General features: G+C 37.9%; 1 protein-coding gene across 4 annotated transcripts in view; it reads left to right on the forward strand.

Annotated features, from left to right (window-relative positions):
* mindy3 (MINDY lysine 48 deubiquitinase 3) overlaps positions 1-20,112 on the forward strand; it is a 52,741-nt gene extending 32,629 nt beyond the window's left edge. For 3 of the 4 annotated variants that reach the window (XM_053611358.1, XM_053611357.1, XM_053611360.1), the window contains 5 exons: positions 1,651-1,723; positions 5,652-5,724; positions 7,637-7,724; positions 9,310-9,381; positions 19,132-20,112. In XM_053611358.1, the coding sequence (XP_053467333.1) occupies positions 1,651-1,723; positions 5,652-5,724; positions 7,637-7,724; positions 9,310-9,381; positions 19,132-19,281 (456 nt within the window). In that variant the 3' untranslated portion in view covers positions 19,282-20,112. Of the gene's footprint in view, positions 1-1,650; positions 1,724-5,651; positions 5,725-5,962; positions 7,491-7,636; positions 7,725-9,309; positions 9,382-19,131 lie in introns of those variants that run through there. The other variant, XM_053611359.1, reaches the window with a different exon arrangement.
* Positions 20,113-23,186: the final 3,074 nt, after the last annotated feature.

A 23,186-nucleotide genomic window follows, 5' to 3' on the forward strand; every position in this document is an offset into this window, starting at 1 on the left:
GTTCCAGACCTGCCTAGCTTTATGCATTTTGTATAAGAGCTTTGGTTTGGAGTACATTTACATTTTACATTTATTCATTTAGCAGACGCTTTTATCCAAATGAGGAAATACAAGCAAAGCGATATATCAAGCGGAGAACAATACAAGTAGTGCTACCATACAAGATCTTTTAATTGAGTTCTAGAAGAAGCAAAGTGCGCAGAGTAGAGATGTAAGTGCCAAAGTAGGATTATTTGGGGGGTTTTCTTTTTGTTTTTTGTGGGGTTGGTTACGTGTTCACGGAAGAGGTGGGTCTTTAGCTGTTTTTGAAGATATTGAGGTTGGAAGTTCAGCCTCACACAGTATAGTAGTTATTAATCAGAATTACACCAAAAGAGCAGTCTTTTTTCAGGCCAAACGACATATGGTTCTGAAAAATGTCAGCACTTTTGTAATCGATTTGTAAAAAGATTATATCGAGAATGTGCTGTAATTTTTATTTTCTTTTTTTTAAACCACTTTGTACGTGCTACTGCACAATCATCTAAAACTCCACCATCCAATCTGAGTTTCCACTGCCAGCAAGCAGTTCCCGATTGCACAGCGGGTAATATTATTACACCCTCCCGTACTTTTATTAAATGTGAAATAGTGGTAATGCTTGTTTGCTGTCTTTTATTTTAGCATGTACAATAAGTTCTGGATGATTAAATTGCTTATTACCATTTAAAAATGATAAATGTGCAGAAGCAGGGAACAATCAACATCATGAAAGTCTAGTCATGATTATTTGTGACTTTTGGTCACTTTAAAGTTTCGTGTAATGTTCTGTGCAGGATACTGGATTGAAGAATACTTTTAATTATATTTATTATCATGTGTCCTATGCCTGTCATCACTACTAAAGAAAAGTTCTGGGTAAATGAATTTCGAGATGCCCTCGTTCTGTGAGACTTGTGCTGTTCAGCTCAGCTTGCAAATTCTAGTCAGTATTCTTGTATATACAAAAAATGTGCAGTAGATCTCACCACACCATGCCCTTGTCTAAGACCCACAGATTGTGTGAAATGTTTTTTTCAATCGGAGTGATTTGTCACTGCTCATTGTCTGAAGCCGGAGTGTTGACACAGTTAAGATGTTAAAAGGGCTCAGTTCCAATTCAGTGATTAGATTGTATTCACACTGCATTTAAAGCACTGCAGCTGTTCACCGTCTGCCTGGAGTCAGTTAGTTCATAATCCAGAATGAGACATTTCGAGACTTATTCCAAAAATGCTAAATAAACATCTCCTCATGGAAAACCTCACCATATCAACAAATACACACATTCTTTAACCCATTTGTTTGGAGGGTCTATTATAAAAGTCCCTGTGTAAGTTGTTAGTATTGAAACAATAATGTATTAGAGCGAGTGCAATAATATAAACCTTGTAGACTGAGCTACTGTTATAGGAAATTAATAAACACCTTCTGACCAGTCAGAATTGAGAACTTAACAGCACTGATGTATAATATATTGTTATTAATCATAATAAAAAAAAAGTCTAAAATGGCTCAGTGGAATAATACACTCACCAACCAACGGTGCTTATTTAATTGAGTTTCCAGAATTAACAAGCCTCCTTCTCTTTTTTTTTTTTTTCTCCTCCCCCCACCCTTCTCACTCTGCAGGAGATGTCTCTGGTGGCCCCTGAGTCACCGTCAGAACAAGCCAGAAGAGTCTTTCAGACCTTCGATCCAGAAGGTAAAACAATCCCACAGAAAGCCACACATCATAACAACTTTACTGTTCATTTGTTATTCAAGAAGGAAGATCAACACAAAGTCTCTAGAGATCAATTGAAGTTAGAAAGGCAATTAAAAATGCAGTTAGAAAGGCAGAGAGTTAAAGATGGATGAATGGAATGGAGATGCTCTAACAGCATGAAAAAGGCTCTAGATAGGGGGGGAAAGGCACTTCTTGAGTTTATTTGTCTCGCTGCCTGTCAGAGCGAAGAAGGAAAACCAGCATTCAGACTGTTTATTTTCTTGTTCCAGGGAGAATAGACAGCCAGCGGACAAAAGAGAGCCTGAATGTTTTTGATAGATTTCGTGATTTTCAGTTGTCTTTGTGTTTCTGCCTTATGGGCAGAATGCATTATGCAAAGACCTCAGTCATTGAGTGTCCCAACCATGATTAACCAATACGGAGTATGTTTACATGTGGCACTATTCATGGAATGAATTCTCAATGAGCGATTGGGGGGGGGGGGACAAAAAAACATAATAATATTAACAAACATACCCGACCACCATTCCCATTTTCTGCCCCAAAGTAGTTCTGGTCCTTCATTATATCCTTCCTCAGTGCATCATTAGGAATTTCCCTCTAAATCCCTGTGTGTTTATAGAAGATTGTATACTTCTTTTTTTTTTTTAAACACTGTTGTCTCTGTTGTTTAAAAGTGGTTTTCTTTCATTTGATCCTGTAATGCAATATTTTATCAGGAGTTTTTCTTTTCCAAAACTGATGCTGAAACCTTCAATATGAGCCGACACCAAGCCTATATTGTTATCTTTAAAGATTACTAACTTTGTGTTTACATTTTTTAAAATACTGAAGCACTGCAATGTTAAACTCTTTCACAGAAAAATCACTTGCATTGTAAATATAATAAAGTATAAATATAATAAATTCAGTCCTAACACAAGTTAGGAAAAAAAGCAGTCAAGTCTCCATCCATCGATCCATTTTCCATGTGACGTGCATGTGATGCGCATGATTCGATGAGGACTTTGGCTGAATGTGTGTTATGATGAAGTCAAATGATGCGTCTTAGTCCAAATCTGCTGTAAATCTGTGTTAATTTTTTAAAAATTACAAGTTCCTCCGAATATTGCAGAGTTTGCTAATTTCTGTGATCACAAAATCGCGAAATCCTGGAGGGACTGATAGTACATACAGTTGGATAGTTTTGTTAGTTCTTTTTTAATAATAAAAGAAAGTAGTCATATTCTACTTAACTTTAGCTTTCCCGGCAACCAAAACATGGGACTGGGTAACACATTACAGCTTCCACTTGCCTGATGGGCTTGCTAATAAATTTATAATTTGTCCACCCTGGTTATATGTGTATCATCTCACATGTTCATGCAAGCATATCTCTAGTACAGGAAGTATTTTCTGTAGTTCTCCTTTGTTTATTGCTCACAGTTTGGAAGCCTCAGTCCTGAAGCTTCCTGAGGGATCGGCAGGTATACAGAGGAGTGAAATTAGGGGATAGAGGAGGAGGAAACTGTAGCCTTACCTATAAAACCATGCGTCTGGCTTTTTAAACATACATTAATCAGGAAAGCCATGTGACTTATAGCTATTAGTTTGTAAGGATGTTAAAATTGCATAATGTTAAGGCAACATAATGAAACATTTTAAATCTGATCCAAACTCTGTGCACTTGTATTAGTCACAAAAATGGAATGGCAATTCATTAGTCTTTTCTCAATGACTGGATGCAATTCAAGCATTATTTCTTACAAAATAAACAACATGTTTGTCTGTCTTTTATCAGAACAATATGTAGTGTCTGTTTCCGATTCATCTCGTATGATACTGTTTGTAGATGTCAAACAAAAGACTTGAAAAATGAAAGATCGCACACATGAGAGCAGAAATTTTTTTAAAGGGTAAGTATGCCACAAAAGACATTCGACCTTTCAGATGTCTGAATATTTGAATGCACAGAAGTCAGGACAGATGGCATACTGTTTTTGTAACAACAAGGATGTTGTTTTTGCTTTTTTTTTTTTTTTTAAATTGGAAGCAACATATGCTGCAAGATGTCCTAACATCGCACTGTAAACTGTCCTGTAGTTCAAAATGGGTACTACATTTACCAGTCAGTACAGGATTTCGCTGAGTTCGAAAGCTATAGTTATTCTGAAACATTGCAAGCTCTTCTGAATATTGCGAAGTTTGCTTGATTTTTGCATTCATTTCTGCTATCACAAAATCGCGAAATCCCTGAGGGACTGATTTACTTAGTATACACTTTGTATAATGGCGTCTTTACAATAACATTGACGCTTTTGTGTTATTTTGTGGATAGACACATTAACAGAGAACTTTCAGAACAGCTGAAAGTGATCTAAGCAAATGGTTTTGCCTGCAGTAGCCTGTAGTTAAACTTCTAATGGTAGAGAGTGTTTTTAATATTTACAGTGCACAGAAATGAATGTGAGAATTTTGGGTCTTAAAATGGAGACACTGCCTTGAACCCCAGCATTTACAGCAATTGATTACTGAATACACACTTTAATACCATTCTCCAGGGCTAGAAATACTGATATTCTGGACAGAATATTGTGTTGTCTGTGAAACCAGTGTGGATAATACAATAGAAGGGCATGTTCTCAGCATTTTGCTCTGTTGTAGCTGTACGTGTGGAACATGTCCACGCTTTTCCTAGTTGTACATTTTGAGCGTGTTTTTAAACTTCCGCTCTAAGCCAAATGACATGCTTGGCTTTGAGACCGAAACAATACTTTTCAGAACAGAACAATCATTTTTCCTTTCTGTTGTGTAGGTAAACACACGAGTGTAAATGTGATCTAGAGGCTGATAGAATCCTTTAAAGTGTGTTTGTGAGGTAGAGGCATTGTGCTGTTCTGGACCAGGTTTAAAGGAGAATTCTGGCATAAAACAAGAATTTAATACATCATTTATTATGGCATGTAGTATTCTGTTGCACAGGACTGCATTGCGTACTGTCAACATTTTGCTACAGTACCCAGAATGCATGGGGGACATGGCCAGAATTCAGCCACAGTGGCATCTTTTGGTTTTTCCATATATGCATCTATCTAGCACAAGTTCCACTGTTGTACAGCACAAGAGTCCCACCACCTGCTCCATTGTAAACATTGGCTGCGGTGCGGCGTTTGTGCTAGGTGCAGGGATGGCAAACAATCTTTTCAGAATCGGGGCCAAATCAAGCAGTCATATACATATCTCCTAGTGAAAATAAAGATGCTAAACAGACACGGTTATCTTTTACATGTGATGAGTGGACATAACACCACAGCTCATAGCCACAATAACGTCACAGAAGTTAAAAACCAGGCCATTAAATGTTTGTGAACCTAATTGTGTGTTATTGAAATAGTAGTTCTTTTTTTCCCATTTTTGTGTTTTGACTTCTGTCTTCTCTTTTGGCATCTTGGGACCAATGTAAATGGAGATTTGCCCTTTCCATGTTTAGTGTTTTTTAATTAAATGCTTTCACTGAGGCAAAGGCTTTTGCGGTATCATTTCTCCAAATAATAAAACTCACAGAACATTGTTTAACCACAGTTATTATGTACAGAGAGTGGAAGTGATGGAGAATTGGTTAAGAATGGCAACCCAAAAGCATGCAGCGAGATACAAGTGAAAAGCTACAGATGGAGGATGGGTGGGAGAGAGGAAAAAAAGAGTGATGGCTACATGATGATGGATAAGAGGAGCTGCTATTAAGCATAAATCCTGTCCTACGGTTGACTTGTTTTGTTTTGTGTCATCTCATGTTACATGGCTTTAAAGAAAGATTCAGGGTTAAGTTTTGTTATACCATACCTTTTTTTTTTTTTTTTTTGCTCATTCTTCCCCTAGCAGTAGGACTAACCATATGTTTCCTCTTATCTACTTTTCTCTTTAGATAACGGGTTCATTCCTGACACACTGCTCGAGGACGTTATGAAGGCTTTGGATCTGGTCTCGGAGCCTGAGTAGTAAGTTTGTGCATGGATGACTATAATATTTTCAGTGATAACAGTAGTCGGATGTTTTTGTGCAAGAGTGTATATATGTGGACGTGTGCGCGCGCGCGCGTAAAAAGAAACACCTGCACTCCCTCCTTAGTCCACCCACAAACTTTTGTTTTACATTTTCCTGGGTCAGTCTCTACAGGATGAGAAACAAAGGAAAGACAGAGAAACAGAGGAAAATAATCCCTCTCTTTCATCTCAGTTCTGTTAAAGTGATACAGACGGTCCAGAGGGTCAGCACATCCAGACGCAGTTCCCCAGAGCAGACCTTTGCTATAAACACACACTCCAGAGCAGACTGGTGGATCTCTGTAACTCTCGCATCATAAACAGCTCATTTCCAGCCCTAACTTTAGGAGGAAAGTTTCTGTGGAGTGGTTGATAACCAAGAGATCTCGTCGTGAAACTGCACAGATTGTTATACATGATTGCTGTAAGACAAAGTGTATCATTTGTTCATCATTGTGCAAGAGCTGTCCCGTGTCAGTCATCGCAGGCATTCATAGCATAAATATATGTGAGTGAACTGGATTGGACATAATGTCAACATTAGTTCGGTAGCAATCTCTTTCAGGTCAAAATCGGGTCAGTGCATCCCTAATACTGTATGTGTGTATAAATCTGTACTCCTGCATCCAGTGTCGTAAAAAATCCATCCTCTGTTCCAAGTACATCATAAGTACGAAAATAATCAGACTGGGTGTTGTGATAATGCATAGCAGATGTTTACATATAGTCCACAAGACACAATAATAACTGAATTCACGCAAATGAACCAGTTCAAAAGTTTACATTATCTTGATTCTTAATAATGTGTGTCGTTACCTGGATGATCAACGATTTTGATGTTTTGTGAGAGTTGTTCACGAGTCCCTTGTTTGTCCTGAGCAGTTAAACTGCCACTGTTCCAAAAATCCAACACTATTGTACAACACATATATCGTATATCATAGAAATGCCTTTGAGAATTGTGATATGATTTTGTAATTTAAAAAAAAAAAACTTTATTTATTTATTTTTTTGGTCAAATCGTCCACCCTTACTGCTGAGAACCCGGAACTCAGAGTTCTCTGTCTTGAAGACTTGTGTGGCAGAAAACTTACTGACTGTTACCATAGCATCACCATATCAAAGATTTATGCATTTTCTTTAAGGAAAACATTTTGGAATCTCTTTATTATGTAGCCTTATATTATGTGCCATACAAGTCAGAGTGAATGAGTCAATAATACAGAAACAATAAACGTATTGGAACAAGCGCATTAATATAAACCTGTGATTTACCTTGCGGTTGGAACTACAGTACTGTTTGATATGCTGTAATAGAAGATGAATGAACACATTCTGAGCAATCAGAAGAATTAAACAACACAAATAATCTCAGTGAGTGTGACATCTGTATTTTCCCTCATTTGTGTGTGTGTGTGTGTGTGTGTGTGTGTGTGTGTGTGTGTGTGTGTGTGTGTGTGGTTGAGCAAGTTTTGCAGATCATGCTTCCTTAAAAAGGAAAAGTCTGGTGATTTCTGAAATCAGCATAGTTGTGTTGAAATAAAGGCCAGATTCCAGACATTACTCATGGCTATTTATAACTTATGAACCTTCTATTCCTGGACATCGTAACGCTTCATTAGAGCCCAGTATTTCAACACTTACTTACTTTTTCTCATTTGTACACACAGATACTATGCATCTTTATATCAAATTTTTTTTAAACTCTTTTTTTTTTTTTTTTTTAAACATTAGCACACTGTATGTATCTGCGTGCAATAGAATATAAATATTTTATTTTCCTTCCTCTCTCTCTCTCTCTCTCTCTCTCTCTCACACACACACACACACACACACACATACAATGTCTCATGTTTTTTGACAACAGTGTCAATCTGATGAAGAGTAAGCTGGATCCAGAGGGACTAGGAATTGTTCTGTTGGGTCCATTCCTGCTCGAGTTCTTCCCTGATCAGGTAACGCACAGCATTATGTATTGTGCCAAATCACTCACATTGTTCTTGTTAGTTGGTGAAATTTCAGTTCAAATCATAATACCGCCAGACAGCTACTGTTTGGCGTTTGCGCTGCTCAGCTACGGTACTGTACTTGGAGGTTATGCCTCATTTGTATGCTGATTCCTATTTTCCAGGCTTTTTGTTTGTTTGTACCCACCTGAAGGTGCTGTGACTTGTGCATTATGTTGTGCATGTTCATGTTTATAACTTCTGGTATAATCTCATGCAATCTCATGTGGCATTTATAAGGAGTATTTGTAGTTTAAAAACAAAATGGACTTCTGAGTGGTATAAATAATTATAAAGAAGAATAATAAGAAAAATTAAACAGCAATACATCTACATTTTGTATTACCTTCACCAACTGTGGTTTTTTAAAAAAAAATAAAAATTATAAACTTATCAACAGCTCGAGTGACTTTTTTGAGCTGAAGGTAACGACTGTCCTGCACTCGATGCAGCTCTCCATTCTTTTATTACTGGATTAAGTAATAAAATCCAGTAATAATATAATACAATATAAATAAGCTTAAACACTCAGCTGTTTGCTTTGTCTGCAGCTAAATATAAGTTAAACTATTCATGTTTTATCATTTATGCTGTTAGACCGGAGCCGTCCCGACCACCGATATGCACTAAGGTTTTTGTGGTAAAATTCTGTTTTTCCTCTCCCTGCTTTTTTCATGTTTTCAATGTTGGCAGCTCTGGTGCTGTAATATGACTTCCCCTTAGCGCGTCTCTTCTTTTAGTCTGTGTGCTGAATATCTGGGCGAAGGACAGGGAAAGAGAGAGTGACGCTTGTAGTTGGCATGCTGTTGCAGCTTCTCTGGATGTGTGTTAAATAGATTAGGGGTTTAGGGATAAGTTTTGGCAAAAAGCCTTCAATTACTGTTGAGTCAAATATTCAAACATCATTTCAGACACACATATACATTATTGCCAGCGGTACACGGCTAGACGGAGTTCTTTGGCTCCTTATACAAGTGTGTGTTTGGGTCTCAGTGAGGCATAGAGCTGGGCCCTGGGACTTTTTTTGGCTTGCTAGAGCATTCGCTGCTATTTGGTAACCGCAGGTTCCGTGATTGTTTGAACTGTTTGATCGTTGTGCTTTATGTCCAGAAAAATGCTTTCATTTCTAACTGTTGCATGAGTGGCATGATTTCATTCACTTTGATTAGTTTGTGCTGGACAGAGATCTTTGAGCATTTCTTTGGAATGGAAAAGCATTATTAATGTTTTGTGCAACAACATTGTACAGTGAGGTTGAGTCTGTCAGTCTGAATGATCCATTTATTTTATGGCTCTCAATCCAAAAATTGGGAGTCTACATTTCGTTACATGTACTTGTTTTACCCACGCAAATACACCTGATATGAATTATGAAAGACCTACTCAATAAGAGCTGTTAATCTGTGGTGAGACTGGGACAGGGAACGACTGCATGTGGTTATCTTTAAAGGTGGTCTTGCACTTGAGCGCACAGACACACACACACACACTCTCTCACTCACTCACTCACTCATGTATCCTCTTGCCATTGCAGGACTCAGGGATTCCAGACTCATTTCCTGTGTACCATTATAACGGCCTGAAGCAGTCCAACCACAATGAGAAGGTAACACGCACACACACCCTCACCCATATCATGCCCATGCACACTATACACACACCAGTGCACATTAGCACTAGTTGGAGTGCTTGATCCCATCTAAATGTGATTATTGAAACGGTGTTTGTGCATCTACCTCTGACACATTTCAGCAGCCTACTCACTACACTACTAGTCTCCTTATGGTTAGTCAGCTGTTTCTGGCTTTAAAGGTCGACACTCGCTGAAGACACATTCGCAATGGGATGAAAAAATGGACAGGTTTAAATAGATAAACTAATCAGAAGGTAGCTGAAAGCGGGTGAATGCAATAATGTCACAATGACTAGGGCAATAAACCAGTGTCAAGACAAAGAGGTGGAGACATGACTAGAATCAAAACAAAACACACATGGACAGTAATCAAAAAAAGAGCATTCCTGCGTAGTAATAGCTCTTAGGCGCAGCGCATGCTAAGGGGGTATTACATGACAATACACGTCACATGATATGGATATTGTATCTGTTTGTCTTTTAGTCACATTGCTCACCATCTTGTGATGCAGAAAATAAAGAAAGCCCTACTTTGTGTGCAGTAGATTGCACAGATGAAGGCTAAGATTGTGAGAACAATGTGCCCTTTAAATTAAATACATCTTTATCTGCAATTTAAGCTTCATATCAGTGTACAAGTCCAGCAAAATACAGTATAAGGAGTAGAGATGCATCAACACCCTTTGTGTTTGGGGGCATGTCATGTAGCTCTGTTTATGTTGGTTGCTGCTAGCAATGAGTTTTATTTTTAAGATATTATGGCATTTAAACAGTGTCTTTAGTGTGAGGTCGGAGCAGTCTGAATGCACAGAGCAAAATTAGCAAGCACCTCGCATTGTGAGCAAAGTGTAGACCCAGGTGAACAAAGTGAAATGGCACATGCTTGTCTCACTGCTTGCTGAACTGAACTGAACTTCTTTCATGTGTGATAGCATGCTCACTTCACTGCTCCGTGCTCTCAAAAACCTTTGTGCGCATGCAGTTCGTAACATCTTGTGCTCTTTTTAATGCTTGCTGTATGCTTTGTCGGCCATTCTCACACTAAGAATTAAAGATGCTATTTATACATTTGTATGTTTTATTTATATATATATATATATATATATATATATATATACACACACCACACAGTATCTCACAGAAGTGAGTACACCCCTCACATATTTGTAAATATTTGATTATATCTTTTCATGTGACAACACTGAAGAAATGACACTTTGCTACAATGTAAAGTAGTGAGTGTACAGCTTGTGTAACAGTGTAAATTTGCTGTCCCCTCAAAATAACTCAACACACAGCCATTAATGTCTAAACCGCTGGCAACAAAAGTGAGTACACCCCTAAGTGAAAATGTCCAAATTGGTCCCTATTAGCCATTTTCCCTCCCCTGTGTCATGTGACTTGTTAGTGTTACAGTGTCTCAGGTGTAAATGGGGAGCCGGTGTGTTAAATTTGGAGTCATCGCTCTCACACTCCCTCATACTGCTCACTGGAAGTTCAACATGGCACCTCATGGCAAAGAACTCTCTGAGGATCTGAAAAAAATAAGTGTTGCTCTAAATAAAGACGGCCTAGGCTATAGGAAGATTGCCAAGACCCTGACACTAAGCTGCAGCATGGTAGCCAAGACCATACAGTGGTTTAACAGGACAGGTTACTGTCAGAACAGGCCTCGCCATGGTCGACCAAAGAAATTGAGTGCACGTGCTCAGCGTCATATCCAGAGGTTGTGTTTGGGAAATAGACGTATGAGTGCTGCCAACATTGCTGCAGAGGTTGAAGGGGTGGGGTATCAGCCTGTCAGTGCTCAGACCATACGCAGCACCCTGCATCAAATTGGTCTGCATGGCTGTCGACCCAGAAGGAAGCCTCTTCTAAAGATGATGCACAAGAAAGCCCGCAAACAGTTTGCTGAAGACAAGCAGACTAAGGACATGGATTACTGGAACCATGTCCTGTGGTCTGATGAGACCAAGATAAACTTATTTGGTTCAGATGGTGTCGAGCGTGTGTGGCGGCAACCAGGTGAGGAGTACAAAGACAAGTGTGTCTTGCCTACAGTCACGCATGGTGGTGGGAGTGTCATGGTCTGGGGCTGCATGAGTACTGCTGGCACTGGGGAGCTACAGTTCATTGAGGGAACCATGAATGCCAACAAGTACTGTGACATGCTGAAGCAGAGCATGATCAGTATGCACTATTCCAGCATGATAACGACCCCAAACACACCTCCAAGACAACCACTGCCTTGCTAAAGGAGCTGAGGGTGAAGTTGATGGACTGGCCAAGCATGTCTCCAGACCTAAACCCTATTGAGCATCTGTGGGGCATCCTCAAACGTAAGGTGGAGGAGCACAAGGTCTCTAACATCCACCAGCTCCGTGATGTCGTCATGGAGGAGTGGAAGAGGACTCCAGTGGCAACCTGTGAAGCTCTGGTGAACTCCATGCCCAAGAGTGTTAAGGCAGTGCTGGAAAATAATGGTGGCCACACAAAATATTGACACTTTGCCCCAGTTTGGACATTTTCACTTAGGGGTGTACTCACTTTTGTTGCCAGCGGTTTAGACATTAATGGCTGTGTATTGAGTTATTTTGAGGGGACAGCAAATTTACACTGTTACACAAGCTGCACACTCACTACTTTACATTGTAGCAAAGTGTCATTTCTGCAGTGTTGTCAAATTAAAAAATATAATCAAATATTTACAAAAATGTGAGGGGTGTACTTACTTTTGTGAGATTGTGTGTGTGTGTGTGTGTGTGTGTATGTATGTATGTATGTATGTATATATGTGTGTATGTGTGTGTGTGTGTGTGTGTGTGTGTATATGTATATATATATATATATATATATATATAATTTTTTATTATTATTTTTTTTATTATTATTTATTTATTTATTTCTAGCATTTATAGAATTGAGTAAGTTTGAATTCTCTTGGTAGGTTTGTTCAAGGTGTTGAGTAATCTAATTGCTCAACTTCAGTTAAATGATGACAAGCCGTAGCTAAATTAGTAGCGTACTAACTAGTAATTCAAGCTACTCCTTTGCACCACTTGTAGATCTTTTTAATATATTGAAGCCTTTAATTATGAGTAGGTGTACTAAAAGGTTCTAACAATCAACTTCAAACCACTGTAAAATCACTTTGGCCTGTAATGTGTATATTAACTAAAATCCAAATGAACAGCCAGTGAGACCAATGTGGGAGTTGTTTCCCCCTAACACCACACCCCACCCCACCTGCCACAGTGTGTGTGTAAGAAGAGAGGGAGAGATTGAGATCCTGTGTGCTGGGATCCTCATCTCTTTTACTGTGACCAGCAGCTAAGTGCCCCCGCCCCCCACCCAGACCCTGCGCAGAGGGCCATTTCCCAGTTTCCACACACTTGCCTATAAAGAGCCTGATGGCATTAACACACACCATCCCAAGAGTGGGAAACACACACAGCCTGCCTCGTATATCAATTTATCTGTGCATGTGTGTGTGTGTGCGTGCACGCATGAGCAAGCGACCTTTGACTTCCAGAGTATAAATCGCCCCGAATTATGAGAGGTTGAAGGCTGTCGATTCTTATTCGGAACGAAGGGTTGTCAGCCGTGTGAGTGTGTGTGTGAGGAAATGTTTGTACACACTCATGTATAGAGGGGACTTCTTTCCTGGGCAAGTGAGAAGCAGTAGTCTGTCTCTTTTTTTTTTTCTGCATAGGTTTTACTGTGACTTTGATCTCCTCATAAGGGCAGTTGCTGTTTTACTGGTTTCTAAGGGGACCATGCCAAAACGAACATCCAGAACATGGATCACTTTTCTGGAGAAGCCATTTAGGACAAAGAGAGTGGGGCCACATTTTGTCCATTGTCTGTCCATTTATCCTGTGTTTATCTTCTTGGGCTTGTGGGATAGATGTTAAAATAAGCCTTCATATTTGCTTGGATTGTAATCTTACATGTATTCAAATAATTAAATATGAATTTGGAGGAGGGGAAGAATAGTTTTTCACCTACATAGATAGCACTTTATGAATTTTGTGAAGTTATTTATGAAAACTGTGCTTTCAGATCCATCTTCAATGGGACAACAGGGTCAAATATGAATTTTTGCTGCTCTGAGATCAGTGATCAGCGACAACATTGACCTACCAAAGAAAATTTTTAGGCACTTAATAATATTGTATTTAGCACAGTATTATGAGTTTTGTAACCAGGGAGAAACTGCAATGAGAATAGGCTTCAGTTAGTCACTGTATGTGATTAGAAGGTTTACCTCATTGTTGACATTTTTTGAAATACTGATTAAAATGCATGTCTGGGCACTCAAGTGGCACAACAGAAATGCGATCGGTCTATCATTGGGAGATCAAATCATGACGATGAATCAGCCATCCGTGGCTGGGAGCCAAGCGTACAGAGTTGGCCATACTCTCTGGGTTGGAGGGATAGCATACTGTTTCACCCCTATCAATCACAGTGACAATAGTCAATCATGGGCATCTTTCAACTCCTGTATAAGGAAGAGGGCAGATTGAGCTTTCCCCCAAGTGTGTTATGCTGCCCTGTGATGCAGCATGATCTGTTCAAGTTACTTAATCCAAATTTGTGTCAGGCTGCAATTCCCCATAAATGTAAAGCAACTGCTGGTTCTTCGCACATGGAACACAACTGTTGTAAACACGTTACGTTGCTACCTCTGCTCTCACACCTAGAATTTTCTTAGTTTTATCAGATAACACATGCACAGAACATGGCATTGCTGACCAGAACTAAACCAAACTGCTATCTGTTTTTGACTAAGCAACTGCAATACTAGTTTAGTTTTACTGACAATTTAAGAGATTTTATAGAGAAGTAACTTTTAAAAATAAGAAAGGAAGAACAATAAGCAATCTTGAGGCTTCCTTTTGTTTTTTGTTTTCTATATACAAGGATGTGCAAAATGTTTTTTAAATGATCAGTTAATACAATGAAACCATGATATTTTTTAGAAGAGATTGTCATACCAAGAAAATTCCAAACCGTAACACCCCCAAATGAGAGCATGTTAAGATATCAGTTTTAAAAATCTGTTTCTATTATACTTCATTGCGTCTTTTTCCAACTTAACCAAGCATTAAAACTTTTCTTTCCCATTTCTTTGCATTCCAGCTTTCTTATGTGCAATTTAAAAAAAACAGCTGGATGCTTATGTCAAATTCAAGTGAGCCGTTTTCTATTCTCCAATCACATATTTGTACAGACTCATTGAGGAAAGATTCATTACTATTAGTCACAAGTTCATCTTATTACTCATGAGTGGTGCTTGAGTCAATTTCCCGGTGAAATAGTTTTCTAATCCACACAATAATAAGTCATAAGTATTGCAGTCATAACTATGCCAAGGCCAATGTTTCATTTTCTGTATAGTTTGGTCTTCATCCATTTTTTTTCATGTTTTCATCATGCCTAATATATTATTTCATTGCTAATTGTTTAATGGCTCTCTTTAACACTACAGTCATGCATATCACCAGCTATTTCCAGACCAATCAGTTTACTACAAATACAAATTAATTATTGACATGGTTGGACAAAAAAAACCAGTGCAGAGAGCGGGCTCAGACAGGCACAGGAAATGCTTTTTTTTTTTTTTTTTCTCTCTTTCTTCCTGGAATCTTGAAGCTTATGCTAATATCTCTGAAATCATAATAGTTGGCTGCACTAAAGGTACTGTCTCCAGCAACAACTACGTATAACATCTTTTTACAACATTACATATAATTTAGTTACACTGAGGTCAAAACTGACTAAATCTTTGGACCCAAGTATAAGAAAACAAGCCAGCCTTATCTTTCAGGAAGCATGAGCTATAATTTGTTATGGCTTATAAGAATAATCTTGAGCTCTTTAGACACTGTCCCAAATAAAGAAGAGAATTTTATGATTTCATTCTTACACCTCCCTGTTTTCCATTCGGCTGCAACCTGATTCTTACATTCTTTAATTCTTATAGCAGGTGTTTACACTTTCTGTCCAAGAGAGATTCTGTCCCCACCTTGTAGTTTTCCCTGTGAAGTTAAGGCTAATAAAGGCATTTGGAATCAATGGCAAAAGCAGCCACTTTCTATTCCTGGAAGGATGGGTCAAGGAGGGGTTATAAGGGACATATAAAGAGACTTTCAAATGTACTTATGTACATACTGATTGACTGACATACTGACTGACTTTCATTCTGACTGACTGACTCTGAAATATACTTGTGTATACTGACTGACATATTGACTGACTGGTATACATTCTTGCATACCAGGGTTTTCCATAGGTTTTCAGAGGGCTTATATGCCGTCTAGGTTGTGGGGACATGGTGTAGGTTGGGGGGTTTGAAATTATCTGAAGGAAATTTTAAGTTATTAAAATTTTTCATATTGTTTTTGACCTTTGTCCTTTCTATATTTGTGAAAGAAAGCTGGCAACACTTATTTTACTTAGTCAAAAGTCTATTTATTTCATTAATTAACAAGTTTGATGCCTTTGTACGTTCATTCAGCTTAAGGTGTTCCGCAAAAACACTTGGGTGATGCACCTAAGCCTTTCTATGGTAAGCGAAACCCTACATTCTGACTGAATAACAGACTTTGCATACTGATTGATTAATTTGCACTGAATTTGCTGATTGACTTTTACTGACATATATATACATATATACACTGCATATATACATATCTTATTAACTTACTTAAATACTTATTGACTTCCATACTGACTCAATGACATACTTGCATATCATAGTTAACTTTGACTTTTTATAATTATTAGTCTGCTTGGTCACGTGAATTGAATGGGTTTAATCCAAAGCTGAATTATTCAAAATAGAGTAGGTCTATAAATAATGCCGACTTGAAGCTAATGTCTTTTGTAGTGGAATAGAAAGCTCTATGGTCAATTAAATGCACAAATTATTATTTAAATAATGTTCATGGCATTTATTTTACAATTAAATGTTCCATCGTTGCAAAATGTTTAATAACCACAGACTTCAGAGTAGTGCACATGTGGCGAAAGAATATCAGCATTGACAACATTCAATTTCAAAAAAAACTTATGTCACTTGAAAGCTAAGATTATTTTAATCTCCATCTTCAGTCAAGGGCTTTGAACTTGCACTACAATAGTATTAAATGATGCACACTAGGCTTGGCGCTAACTCGTTGATGTTTCAGTGTGTCTGAAATCTTGTAATGTATAATCTGAAACTGTACATATTGAGCTGCGATCATCATACATTTTTCACTTATCAGTATTCCGTTATCAAAATCAGCATGGTATCATATCAGCAGCAATATCACTGCTCTTAATGCAGTGTTAATGTGTATTGAGCCAAAATATATTTTCAAGTGTATATGTATTATGCTTTTTTTGCACCTGTGTTCAGCCCAGACTTACACAGAAGGAAAAAAAAAAAACCCCAGATGCTCTGAGTGGTGCTTCACTACACTTATTCAGTGTGAACTTTTTTACCTACTAAGCACCAAACACGGCGTGTTTTTCCTTAGTATGTTCGTAATTATATTCTTAGCAGAGCATGTTAGCTTTACTGAGAAATTACACAGGTCAACATGCAACCAAACTGAAATTGTTCCCAGTTGAGTATGGTTCAGAGTCCTTGAACTGCAAGTGTGTTTTGGGATTATTTAAATAGCACAATTGAAGACTATGATCGAACCTCGGATTTAAGTCTTCTCGGGTCACTGAACCTCTCATCTCACCGATTTCAACATCGACAATATTCCAGCCAGCCCTGACCATGACATGAAACAATCCACACACGGTCGTCATGACACAGCGCTGTTACACATGCATATTGTCCATGTGATGTATGTAAGGCATTTTAAGCACGTGCACTCACTAATGCACACAAAATATCCTCATCTGTTTTTAATACCATCACTATAAATCACACACACCGTAGTAATGGTTTTCAGTTATCATGGACAAGTTAATTACACACACAGGCTGCATTACACACATGGTCACCATGGTATAGTGTAGGTTGGGTTCCACATTGGCAATGAGAGGCCTTCCATATGGAAGCCATCGAGCACCTCAGGTCTCATGATGTCATTGCAGGAGGCCAGGTCTCTAATGAGAGGCAGACACACAGACTGATGCTCAAACACTGACCCAAAAATCAAACACTGTCTTCCATCCGTGGCCTTCCTCTTCCTGCTCACAGCAAGCTGCTGGTCATCACCATGTTTTCAAACTAACACGAGTGCTTATTGGGTGAATATATACAGATATGTGCCTGGCATATGTTTCAACTCTCTGATGATCTCTTACTCACTCACTGGCACACAACTCAGATTATTTCAGTAAGCTTTACTAGCATGACCATTTCTGTATTATCAGAGCAACCACTTTGTTTAAATTGTTCTAAATTTTAATTTCACCATGCTTCACTGGCTTGACAACTAAAGTTATTGCCAAAGCTTATATTATGTACAGGTATGTGAGTATTAGCTAAGGAATTAAGTAAGGTTTCTCCAGGGTATGTCATGTCCATCGTATGTGGTTTAAAAGAAATAACATAATATGCTGCCTAAATATTATATCTGCTATTAACCTGGCGTTGCTACAAGTTGTTAGCTATGTAAGGAATAAATCACGACAGGGCATGCTGTTACAGGCATGTAATCATGGCCCATCACTAATAGTTACTGTTACCACACAAAAGCATTATTATTTTTACATGTCACAAACTGTTATTTTTCCAACAATTAAATTTTTTAATGAATTAAAAATCCATTACAGCTATATATAATTACATTAAATGTTGTGGAATGACTGCAAAACAAGTTGGGTCCTGTTATCCCTTCCATTATAGCCACTATAAACAGTCATTCCATCACTAGCCTCTCCTTTTTTTTTTCTTTTTTTTTTTTTTTTTTTTTTAAATTTGTCTCTTAAAGTTAATAAGACAAAAATTCGGCTCGTCATGTTACAGAGAAACCGGAAAGCCAGCCATCCTATAAAATTTTCAGTGTCCGAAAATTTATTTGTTACAAAGTACTGACACTGGAGACTCCTTCCAACAAATTACACGTTTTATCTTTTATCCATTTGTAGTTAAATTAGATGTTGTCAAATGGCAGTGAAACCAGATTGTTCCTGTTAGCAGACATTCCCTCATCTCTTTTACTCCTCTCTCTTGAAGTTAATAAAAAAAAAAAGAAGAGAAACAGCTTTTCATGTAACTGAAAACTGGAAAGCACAAAGTCCTCTGTGGGGGGGAAAAGCTTACTGCCTGTTACAAAGTTACTGTTACTGATGCTTACACTTACTGACTGTGACCCTGACACTGAAGCCTCCTTCCATAAATGTTAAACATCTCCACGCTTCCAAGCTTCTCCATCTCTCTGGTTATATGTTTTCTTTGATAAATAACCTCACCCTTTTTTTTAATCCGTCCATTGTCGGTCTGAGTATGTGAAACGTCTGTCGTATAAGTCACTGTGTAAGTACTTTAGAAACAATAACGTACTATATTAGAATGAGCAGATTAATATAAACCTGCACTTTGTCTTGTATCTGGAACTACTGTCAGAGCTGCTGTTGTAGAAAATCAGAGCATTGTGCTATAAAGAATAAAAAATATATAAACTTCAGCTTTCTAAACTGAAAATGCTTTTCTTTTTCCAGTTTGACCACATTATAATTTTGCAAAAATCTCTGTCTCTCCGGTTATAGGTGAGTTATGTTGAGGGCACTGCTTTAGTTCTTGGCTTCGAGGATCCCATGGTACGTACAGATGACACACCGATCAAGCGCTGCCTCCAGACAAAGTGGCCATACCTCGAGCTTCTGTGGACCACAGAGAGATCTCCTTCCCTCAATTAACCCCCTACTCCAACATCTCACCTCTCAGGACCCCTGCACGCTCTCCAGACTATGAATTCTGGGAGACTGGCACAGCGCCTGAACTAAATACCCAAGAGAAACGATGCTGCCTGATTCGCATCGGCTCGCTTGCTCTAATCTTTATCACTTTTCATCCAGCTTGTATGTTTAAAAAAAAAATTGGGGGTTTTGTTTAATATTACAAAAAAAAAACCCCTATATCAAACGAAATGATTTTCATTTTTTTTTTCCAGAAGGTGTTTATTATTTGTTTGTAGGTTTTCTACTGATTTTTCTGGTTAATTTGTTTACAAGGCAAAAAGATGACAGTAAATAAGATTGAAGATGAAGCAGGCCTACTGAGCTGACCAAATAAGTCATTTATGGATCTGTGGCTAGATTTCTGTAGATGTAGATTTGATGGTGGTAATTGTGTCCAAGGTTTAATCTGACCAAAGCCTCCTGGTGCTACAGGCCACATTCTGCAGTGTTTAAGTAACTTGGAGAAAAGAAAGCCGGGCTAAGTTTAGACCGGTTTATAAAGGAATGCACTACAACCCAAACAGGGCACAGGAAGACAGAGGAGGAGGATAAGAAGGGGGGGACGGCGAGACAGTATTGGTATTTGATCTTGGACATGACTAAGGTGTTTTTTTTTGTTGTTGTTTTGTTTTGTGTTTTTTTTGTTTGTTTGTTTTTTTCCTTCACCACAGCAGTAACACTTATTTATTGTTCACTGCCTACACAAGGGACGAACAACTATATGCACACATTATTTATTCTGACCCAGATGATTCACCAAAATAAACTTTTTATGTCTTCTTGCCTGGAGTATTGTCTCTTTGTTGTGAATTTTTTTATTTTTATATTTTTTGCTTTGTTTCTAGTGATACTATTACTACTACACTGATATTTCAGGAATGTTCATTTCAGGAACTGCACCAGTGACTACGTTCAAGACAGGTATGTAATCGGTCTGCAGTTATTGTAGTGACTAATTAAGGAATAAAATACAACAGGACATGCTTCATCATTGACTTTCCAATAACAATACATCCTGAAGTGTTTTATTCCTGTTAGACAACAGCAGTTTGGCCACAAATACCATTTTTAATTTCTTCATTTTTGTTTGTTTGTTTAACTGCTGATTAGTGATACTAATTAAGTTTCAGTGGTACAAACATGAGACAAATAAAATGTGCTTGTTTAAGTTTCCTCAACACCTGGTAGATTTTTTTTTTGTTTTATTTGTTTGGTTTTTTTTAGCTGTTCTATCAAGCATTTTGGATACTCCACTAGCATTGCTCAATATTCCAAGATAACATGTAAAACTTAGTGATCATAGACATTTTCACTTGAAGCCAATCCCTTTTTCAGAATTGTCATGAATGTTTAGACAATGTTCTTTGACCTTTTCACACTTTCTGAAGAAGTCTGATGTCACAGGAAGCCACTGCTAGGCTTATACTGAACACACAAAAACATAGACTCTGTTCCAATATAGTCCTAGTGTCAGACACTCAGAGCATGTGATACCTTTTTTTCTTTTTCTTTTTTTAATACACTTTTCTGGCCACAACCTTCAAGATCTTTAGAACACAGTGAGCTTTTTAGCGGAAGGTATAAGGCTGAAAAGGTTCACAGAATGTTATCTTTAAAAGTTAGCACAGTTTAGTGTAAGGCAGCCAATCCCTCATTCAGATTTATAATGAACCAGAGAATGTTCTTAGTCCATTTCTGTCTGCAGACCTATGGTCTCACAGAACGTCACTGCTAGACTTTCTGATTCTGTAGATCATTATATCAGCTGCTTAAGCTTCAGCCTGTTCCATACCGTTCAGTCTGATCATTACTGTGTTTTCCCCCATGAGTTACATGTGTGACATATGGAACAGATCCCTCATGCGCCAAAGCAGCCCCCCCCCCCCCCCCACCCAAGAAAAGAGAAAAAAAAAACAATTATGTCTAGGATATAAAACGCAGAGTTTTCATCAAGCTCTCATATAAAGGATGTTTTGGCACCACATCAAACACGACATTTGACTCATGCTCAGCTGTAAGATAAATTCATAGGCCAGATCACAAAAGGATTGGGGTCTGTGCTGCACTTGTGCTTTCAGTATAATTTTGCTCCAGGGATTTTGTTCTCAGTTTAATTTTAATCTAATTCAGTATCTACAGAGATTTGAAAATAGTGTGCACATTAATTAGCCAGTTACAGGTACTACAGCATCCTCAGTAAAACTGAATGTATCTACACTAGGGCTGTAACACAATGCCATCTGTACTGTATGTATGTGTATCTGTGGAACTTTCTGGCAAGCTTTCTATCTTCTATGTAATGCGGCTTAATAAGCTACTGTAGGTAACTGTTTCAAAACAATGACTTTCCCAAATTTAAAGAAAAAAAAAAACAACTTTATTTGTAGTTGATGATAATAGCCACTTCATAATATTTTATCAGTTATTCTTTTGTTTTGGGGGTTATTACATACCTGGATCTGAAAAGAGTGCTGGACATGATAGTATGATTTTCTGGGAAGATTTTGATTTAATTACAATGAAGAAAGTACATTTAACAATGGAAAAACTTAATATTTTTAAAATTAATTAAATTATTATTTCTTGCAGCTGATGTATAAATCTCTTCTTGTGTACAAATTCTTATCTCCTTCTTAAATGCTCTAATTCTTTTTAACAAACATTTATTTATATATATATATATATATATATATATATATATATATATATATATATATATATATATATATATATATATATAATGTGTAAAATAGATAGATAGATAGATCGATCCTGGGTTATATATGTCCTGGGTTCCTCTATGTATCCTCTATGTTCTTCGTTTTCTCTCCCACTTACTGGTAGGTGGACTGGCTGCACCGGATTGGCCTTCAGATCCACCACAGCCCAAGTACCAAACTGTACTTTTCCTTCCTTGTCACTGAGATGGTACCATCACAGGGACATCTCATCTTCTGTACCATTAGTGTGTATCTTTTTACACTATATGGCCAAAATTATATGAACATCTGACCATTAGGCCCATATGTGCTTGTGGAACATCCCATTCAGCCTCCACTCTTCTGAGAAGTCTTTCCACTAGATTCTAGAATTTGAAATATGGCTGTGGGAATTTCTGCCATTTTCAGCCAGAAGAGCATTACTGAGGTCAGGTGAAAAGGCCTGGTGCACAGTCCATGTTCCAGTTCATCCCAACAGTGTTCATTGGGGTTGAGGTCAGGGCTTTGTACAAGGCTGTTCTTCCACTCCAACTTTGGCAAACCAAGTCTTCATGAACCTCACTTTGTGCACAGGGGCATTGTCATGCTGGAACAGGTTTGGACCTCTTAGATCCAGTGAATTAAACTGGGACATCATATGCAATTGTGTGCTTCCAATTTGTGGCAACAGTTTGGAGAAGAACCACATATGGGTGTGATGATCAGGTTTCCACATACGTTTGGCCATATAAATAATCTCTCTACAAATAATTTAAAGTGCACAGTTTCACCTTAAGTACCACTGAGGTGCCCTTAATATTTTACTCTAAATGCTAATAAAAAGAACCACATGCACCTTCCCTTCCTTAATGGTAGCACCCCAGCTACAAGGTAAACTACAGTCTGGCTCCTTTATTTTTGCGAGAGTAGGTTAAAGTGCTTTAAAAATACGCCTGTAATTTCAGGAATCGAGCAATGTTTTTTTGTTTATCCATTCTAACCGAAAGCTTCCACTTATTTTCAGTTTTTTGGAATAAAGTTTCGAGATCGATCATGATTTAAATCTCCCCTCCTTCACCCACATCGCAGTATTTCAATTTCCCAGCTCAAACTGTAAATAAATTATATCTCAAGTGTATTTACCCAGTCAAAGTCAGGTTTCTA

This window comes from Ictalurus furcatus, chromosome 23, assembly GCF_023375685.1.
Source record: "Ictalurus furcatus strain D&B chromosome 23, Billie_1.0, whole genome shotgun sequence".
NCBI lineage: Eukaryota > Metazoa > Chordata > Actinopteri > Siluriformes > Ictaluridae > Ictalurus > Ictalurus furcatus.